Source organism: Sapajus apella, unplaced genomic scaffold, assembly GCF_009761245.1.
Source record: "Sapajus apella isolate SASKATOON/1434 unplaced genomic scaffold, GSC_monkey_1.0 scaffold33, whole genome shotgun sequence".
In the NCBI taxonomy this organism is placed as follows: Eukaryota; Metazoa; Chordata; class Mammalia; order Primates; family Cebidae; genus Sapajus; species Sapajus apella.
This window is the reverse complement of record NW_022436973.1, coordinates 10534944-10543226: the sequence shown is the minus strand read 5'-3', so window position 1 is coordinate 10543226 and position 8283 is coordinate 10534944. Positions and strand designations below refer to the sequence as shown.

Sequence of the window (8283 nt, the reverse complement as noted above, 5' to 3'; positions counted from 1 at the left end):
TATTGAGTAATTGTGTTGCGCTCTTTTTTTTTTTTTTTGAGACGGAGTTTCGTTCTTGTTACCCAGGCTGGAGTGCAATGGCGCGATCTCGGCTCACCGCAACCTCCGCCTCCTGGGTTCAGGCAGTTCTCCTGCCTCAGCCTCCTGAGTAGCTGGGATTACAGGCACGTGCCACCATGCCCATCTAATTTTTTGTATTTTTAGTAGAGACGGGGTTTCACCATGTTGACCAGGATGGTCTCGATCTCTTGACCTCGTGATCCACCCGCCTCGGCCTCCCAAAGTGCTGGGATTACAGGCTTGAGCCACCGCGCCCGGCCCTGTGTTGGGCTCTTTAAGTAATTAATCCTACTGTTTTTCAGAAACCCTTTGCACTGGGCTGCCAAGAAGCCGGCAGGGCCCCATGGAGTGCCCCACAGGCCTATAAGTGAGGTGCCTCTCAGAGCAGTCACCCAGGGAAGGGAGGAGGGCAGGAAATGGGGCCAGCGGAGATGCAGGGACAGAAATCAGCAGAAACACTCCATGCTGGTTCTGACTCGCTCCATCTCGTGCAGGAAGCTGTAGAACTGAGGCAAGGTTAATTCTGGGGAGAGAAAATTCAGCTTCAGATAAATGTTTCCAACTCCACAGAATCATCCAAGAAAATTAATTTCCACCCAGAGTTTGTTTTTTTTTTTTTTTTCTCTTTTGGCTTGGTACATCTAAGCAGCTCTTGATGGGTAATTGATCATAATAAAGAACTGAGAGACTTGAATGCAGAAGGTTCTCAGCTCCATAGGAAAAAAGGGGAGTGAGTGTTCAAATGGCACAGCTCCACGGCACAAAGAGATGAAAGGGCATCATTCGGGATGTTCAATGTGACTTCTACGGCAAGAGCTTCTTGCTCGTCAACCTTCTTCTTCAATCCAAGCCATTCCTTTCCCTCCCTTTCCCTTTGTCAAAAAGGCTCTTCAACTGCGGGGGCTCCAGCCTGCCAATGGCTCACTAACACTCCTTGTGCCATCATGAGAGGAAAGGCAGTGGAATGGCTACTCCACAGCTGGCAACGACTGTTTTTATAGAAGACATGATTTTCGGTGAACGTAACCAGCCCCTGACTGCAGAGAACACGTAAAAGGTGAAAAGGCTCAAATGGGAATTCAGACTCACCTATATACACATTTTCGGTTTGATTTCCTTTTTTAACCACCAACTTTAGCTGATTAAAGAAAAAGAAATAATTTAAATTAAAATGATGATGACTGGGCAAAGAAATTCTTTTTTTTTTTTTTTTTTTTTTGAGACGGAGTTTCACTCTTGTTACCCAGGCTGGAGTGCAACGGCGCGATCTTGGCTCACCGCAGCCTCTGCCTCCTGGGTTCAGGCAATTCTGCTGCCTCAACCTCCTGAGTAGCTGGGATTACAGGCACGCGCCACCATGCCCAGCTAATGTTTTGTATTTTTAGAAGAGGCGGGGTTTCACCATGTTGACCAGGATGGTCTCGATCTCTTGACCTCATGATCCACCCGCCTCGGCCTCCCAAAGTGCTGGGATTACAGGCTTGAGCCACCGCGCCCAGCAAAGAAATTCTTAAAACCCTTTCACTTAATTAAGCTTCCAACCTGAGAGTCATACGGGAGCAGTCTGGAGCATCCACCACCGAAAATTCTAACAATTCCCACAATTACAGAACAATTACACTTTAATTAATAATACTAGGATCTGGCCATTTGGATGTAGGCAAGTTAGTGACCACATCTTTAGCTGGCTACACTGCTCTGAGATATATAAGGTACTTCAATAAAACACCCATTTAAATGGATATTTAAAGAAACCCAGTGTAGATCTGATAATTTTTAACTGAGTCAAAAATCTACCCATTTTCAAGGATCAGGGGAAGACTTACTTGTAAAAATATACTTCCCACTTTCTCCAGTTCGCTGCTCCCAGATGTCACTGTGACATAAAAAAAAAAAAAGAGAGAGAGAGAGACAGAAATAACAAGTGACTGATTGAGGACTTACCCTGAAGACCCCAATTTTGCAGCGGTCCAGCAGAAGCCATGTGGGGCCCAGTATGAGGGCAGCAAGTTGTGCTCTTTGGAAAGTCAACTTATCCAGAGCCATGAATGAAAATAGTTACTGACTGCGGACAGAATACAAAGCAGCTGCTGCTGCCCCAACAGTGCTGGGGACTAGGACATGCCTTCTTCCCCACAGTGGCTGTGTCACAGCCTCTGCAACCCGCCCCTGTACCACCCAAATAACCCAGGACTGCTTGTAACTAGTTACCTCCAAATTTCCACTCCATATCAATGAGCTGGTTAATCATCAGAGTCTGACCTATGGCCCACTGAGCAAGGGCGGGGGCATTCTGCTTCCACTGGAACAAAAGCAAAAGCCAGTCAGTAACAATAGGAAGAATCTCCCCCTCTCCATCCTGCCCCAAACATTGCAATATTTAATAGCATTTACACAGATAGTGGGGAGGTTGCAGAACCAAGGGCTCGGCCTATATGCACATACCTAGTGAAGGTGGGGTACAAAGTGGCAGACTACAACATAAATGTTTTATTTTTCATTCCAAGATTTGTTTCATCTTGGAATAAAAATGGTGCTGCCCTCATACTGGCTCCCGCATGGCTTCTACTGGACAATGGCAAAATTGGGGTCTTCACGGTAAGTTCTCAATAAGTCACTTTTTTTTTTTGTCACAGTGACATCTGAGAGCAGCAAATTGGAGAAAGTAGGAGTCTTTTTACAAGTAAGTCTTCTCCTGATCCGTGAAAATGGGGAGATTTTTGACTGGGTCAAACCAGGAGAAATGATTAGAGATGCACTGAATACTGCTGTTAAAGCTGTGTGTATGACACTCACTTGAAGCCAAATGAAAACCTTAGGCTGGGGAGGCCAAGCACGGGGGCTTACGAGGTCAAGAGATTGAGACCATCCTGGCCAACATGGTGAAACCCTGTCTCTACTAAAATACAAAAATTAACTGGGCGTGGTAGCACAAGCCTGTAGTCCCAGCTACTCAGGAGGATGAGGCAAGAGAATTGCTTGAACCTGGGAGGCAGAAGTTGCAGTGAGCTGAGATCCCGCCACTGCACTCCAGTCTGGCGCCTGGTGACAGGACGAGACTCTGTCTCAAAAAAAAAAAAAAAAGAAAGAAAGAAAACCTTAGGCTGGGGAAATGATGATACTGATGGATGATATAGCCATACTCGGCATTTCCCATTGTTTTCTCTCTTCGTGAAATAAAAGCAAGGGGCCGGGAGTGGTGGCTCACACATGTAATCCCAGCACTTTGGGAGGCCGAGCTGGTTGGATCACCTGAGGTCAGGAGTTGAAGACCAGCCTGACCAACATGGTGAAACCTTGTCTCTACTAAAAATATATAGGTGAATTCAGACTCACCTATATACACATTTTCGGTTTGATTTCCTTTTTATAAAATTAGCTGGGCATGGTGGCACATGCCTGTAATCCCAGCTACTTAGGAGGCTAGGGCAGGAGAACTGCTTGAACCCGGGAGGTGGAGGTTGCAGTTAGCCGAGGTCATGCCATTGCACTCCAGCCTAGGCAACAAGAGTGAAGCTTGGTCTCAAAAATAAATAAATAAATAGCAAAGGATCTTAATTAAGTTTGATTAAGAGGAATTATACCTTTTCAGCAAAGTAAGTGGCTTTTTCCTCACTAAGACCTATAAGAGAACAGAAGGAGACATTAACATAATCAAAAGCCTCAGAAGCCAGTCACCCTGAGCAACCTTGGCCAATGACCTACCCAGAGTTATGAAATCCGCCTGGACCTGCTTGGCTGTGAGACTCTTCTTCAAAGCACCTGGGAGGCAGGGGAGAGGTCAGTCAGAAAGGCAGACCAGTGAATTAGTTGGCAATAAGTATTTAATGGCCACAATCTACATGACCTAAAGGACAAAAGGAACACCCAAAGACTGGCCAGCTCCATGAAGATCTCAATCTAGCCATGGGGAAAGAGCATCCGAAATGACCAGAAAACAAGAAAGACAGTACATTTTAAAATTTATTTTGGTCGGGCGCCAAGGCTCACACCTGTAATCCCAACACTTTGGGAGGCCAAGGCAGGCGGATCACTTGAGGTCAAGAGTTCAAGACCAGCCTGGCCAACATAGTGAAACCTCACCTCTACTAAAAATACAAAAAAAAAATTTAGCCAGGCGTGGTGGTGGGCACCTGTATGTAGTCCCAGCTACTTGGGAGGCTGAGGCAGAATTGCTTGAACCCAGGAGGTGTAGGTTGCAGTGAACCAAGATCACGTCACTACACTCCAGCCTGGTGACACAGCGAGACTTGACCTCAAAAAAAAGAAAAAAAAATTATTTCTTTCTTTCTTTTATTTTTATTTTATTTATTTATTTATTTTTTAAAGACAGGGTTTGACCATGTTGGTCAGGCTGGTCTTGAACTCCCAACCTCAGGTGATCCACCTGCCTTGGCCTCCAAAGTGCTTGGATTACAGGCATGAGCCACCACACCCAGCCCTTATTTCTTTCTTTTCTACAGCTCTGAAAATTTATTTTTTAAATTTATTTATTATTTTTTTATTTTTTTGAGATGGAGTCTTGCTCTGTCACTCAGGGTGGAGTGCAATGGTGTGATCTTGGCTCACTGCAACCTACACCTCCCAAGTTCAAGTGATTTTCAGCCTCCTGAACAGCTGGGACTACAGACATGTGCCACCACACCCAACTAATTTTTGTATTTTTAGTAGAGATGGGGTTTTACCATGTTGGCCAGGCTGGTCTCGAACTACTGACCTCAAGTGATCCACTCACCCTGGCCTTCCAAAGTACTAAGATACAGGGATGAGAGCCACCATGCTCAGCTCATGTTTTTTTCAATTGTACAACACAATTATTCATCCCTCCAGCAAGTGTGAGAGAAGTCAGAGACAACGGAAAAGACTTCACAGACTTGGGGATGGGGCAACTGGTGTGAGGAATGAGTAAGGCTATGGATTCCTGGAGCAAGAGGCAGGGGAGCGCAATGTCAGGTTGGGCACAGGGGGCAACCACCTAGAGCCCCACAGTGCATTATATAGCCACTACTGCATGTGGTTATGCAAAAAAAATTTTTTTCTTGAGACGGAGTCTCCTTCTGTTGCCAGGTTGGACTGCAGTGGCACGATCTCAGCTCACTGAAACCTCCAACTCCCTGGTTCAAGCGATTCTCCTGCCTCAGCCTCCCGAGTAGCTGGGATTACATGCATGTGATACCACACCCAGCCTAGTTGTTTTTCGTTGTTTTTGTTTTTTTGTTTTTTTTTTTTTTAAGATGGAGTTTCACTCTTGTTGCCCAGGCTAGGCTGCAATGGTACAATTTTGGCTCACTGCAATTGATGCCTCCTGGGTTCAAGTGATTCTCCTGCCTCAGCCTCCCAAGTGGCTGAGATTATAGGCATGCGCCACCACACCCAGCTAATTTTTTGTATTTAGTAGAGATGGGGTTTCACTATGTCGGTCAGGCTGGTCTCAAACTCCTGATCTCAGGTGATCCACCTGCCTTGGCCTCCCAAGTTGCTGGGATTACCAGTGTGAGCCACCGTGCCCTGGCCGGTTATGCAAATTTTAGTTAAATAAAATTTAAAATTCCATTCCTCGGTCTCACCACCTATTTCCTGTGTCAAACAGTCACACAAGGCCAGGGACCATTGTAATGAACACTGAAGATTACAGACCATTTATATCTGCAGAGAAAGTTCTGTTGGGTGGTGCTGTCCTAGGAAGTAAGCTTCCACGAGGTACACCAACCTGGATTAAACAGACTAACCTCTACAACTCACAAGTCACTTCCAGAGGGGCTGTGAAAACTTCTTCTCAGAAGCCCTAGGAACACTCCCGTGTGGTGGCCACCTTGTTTTGCTAGGCTCCAATTCCTGAAAACAAAGCCAGCAATCTGGGCTTCTCAATATTTAACCTGCAGGCTGCATCCCCATAGTCACAATTTGGCAACCACTCTCAAATTTTCCACTTCTTAGTTCGCCAGAAAATGACTAATTAAAGAATAGGAAGATGCCGACCACCATCAACGGAAAGCCCTGAACCTATACCCTACACCCAAGTCCCCATCCCCACCCCAACCTAACTCCAGAAAAACAATCCTAAAGTCTGTTGTAGCGGTAAAATCAACCATGTAAACAAAGGGAGGAAATCTTTTATCTCCAAAATCAGACTGAGCAAGGAAGCCACATGGAATAAAAACGGCAAGACCCCAGGAAACCTTAGCCATAAAGGTCCTCTGAGAAGGTGGCTACTTCCCAGGCAATCCAATTAACTCATAACTACCACGAATACAGCTCCTTAGTTTATATCCAATTCAAATCAAATATTTGACAATGCCAAAACGCTGTGAAGTGGGCTTCATTATTGTAACTTTTTTTTTTTTTTTGAGACAGTGAGACAGGGCTTCACTCTGTCGCCCAGGCTGGAGTGCAGTTGGGCATTATCAGCTCACCTTCCCCCGCCTGGGGGGCTCAAGCAATTCTCCCACCTCAGCCTCCAGCATAGCTGGGACTACAGGCGTGTGCCACCACACCCAGTCAATTTTTTCAATTTTTATAGGAACAGAGTTTTGCCACATTGCCCAGGCTGGTCTCAAACTCCTGGACTCAAGCAATCTACCTGCCTTGGCCTCCCAAAGTGCTGGGATTACAGCCGTGAGCCACCATGCCCAGCTATTACTGTAACTTAATTTACCAGTAAAGATTGAGCATTTTGGGGAGAAATCTGGCAAATCCATGTAGTCAAGAATTGCACTGCCAAGAATTTACCCAACCAAGATACACCGAAAAAGCACACTGAAATATACAGGGGAAGCTCTTTAGCAACGTGGGTAGTAGGGATGAAAGGTCATGGAGAGACCAGGCACGATGGGTCACACCTATAATCCCAGCACTTTGGGAGGCTTAGGTGGGGGAATCACTTGAGCCCCCTTCTAAACCAGCCTGAGCAACGTGGCAAGACTCCGTCTCTACAAAAAATACAAAACTTAGCCAGGTGTGGTGGCACGCCTGTGGTCCCAGACACTTGGAAGCTGAGGTGGGAGGATCCCTTGAGCCATGGAGGTGAAGGCTGCAGTGAGCCAAGATGGTTGACACTATACTCCAGCCTGGGTGACAGTTGAGATCCTGTCTCAAAAAACAAACAAACAAATAAACAAACATCATGGATAGCATGCTGGTTACATTCACACAGTAGCCTGGGTGCCAAGATGACTTTAAAACTCACATCAGGATGGGTGTGGTGGCTCATTCCTGTAGTACCAGCACTTTGGGAGGCAGAGGTGGAAGGACTGATTGAGCCCAGAAGTTCGAGACCAGCCTAGCCAACATGGTGAAACCCCATCTCCACTAAAAATACAAAAATTAGCCGGGCGTGCTGGCATATGCCTATGGTCCCACCTACTTTGGAGGCTGAGGCAGAATTGCCTGAACCCGGGAGGCAGAGGTTTCAGTGAGCTGAGATTGCACCACTGCACTCCAGCCTGGGCGACAGAGTGAGACTCTGTCTAAAAAAAAACAAACAAAACAAGTGTTACTTAAAAGAAAAAAAAGGGAAACAGTTAAAGGAACAAGGCCACAACAGTCAGCAAATGACGGAGCCAAGTGGCTTATAGGCCAGAGGGTCCCCAACACCAAGTTCTTTCTACTCCAGATCATTCTCAGAGGCTATCTTGCTGTTGCGGTACCAGGCAATGCCTTGACAGTTACTGACAATGAAGGCAACCAAGCTGCAGAGACCGAAGAGCAAGCTCTCCATCCTGAAGTTACCTTGGGAGGGCAGAGGCCAGACTTGAAACATGGAGTGGCATCATGCTAGGCCTCAAGCTCTTAACTGCTTTTTCAGCATTTCCCTGTGGTGATTCCTTTGTCCTAAGCAAATGCCAGCACAAGAGAGACCTGCAACCTTTGACCCTATGTCAGATAGAATGAAAATTGTGTTGGGGCCTCTTGGAGGATGGGGTTGAGGAGGGATAGTATTAGGAAAAATAATGAATGCATCCTGAGCTTAATACTTAGGTGATGGGTTGGCAGGTACAGCAAACCACCACGGCACACTGTGCAACAAACCTGCACACCCTGCACATGTACCCCAGAGCTTAAAAAAAAGAAAATTATGTAAACTCCAACAGCTGCAGTCAGCAGAACATGCTACATGGGGAAATTTAAGAACATCCTTCTTCAAACACAGATAACCTTGAGATGGTCTTAAAAGTCCACAGGCATCAATTTTCTTTTCTTTTCTTTTTTTTTTTTTTGAGACGG

The 8283-nt window shown here is 46.0% G+C and overlaps 1 protein-coding gene across 1 annotated transcript; it reads right to left on the bottom strand.

The window, feature by feature from the left end:
- Window positions 1-361: 361 nt before the first annotated feature.
- COMMD7 (COMM domain containing 7) lies at window positions 362-5955 on the bottom strand. Its single transcript, XM_032294879.1, has 8 exons — window positions 5937-5955; window positions 5803-5832; window positions 3766-3822; window positions 3645-3682; window positions 2272-2362; window positions 1887-1936; window positions 1150-1198; window positions 362-583 (listed from the first exon to the last, which is right to left on the bottom strand). Exons 1-8 carry the CDS (start codon window positions 5953-5955, stop codon window positions 507-509), a joined length of 411 nt encoding a protein of 136 aa, XP_032150770.1. The 3' UTR covers window positions 362-506.
- Window positions 5956-8283: the final 2328 nt, after the last annotated feature.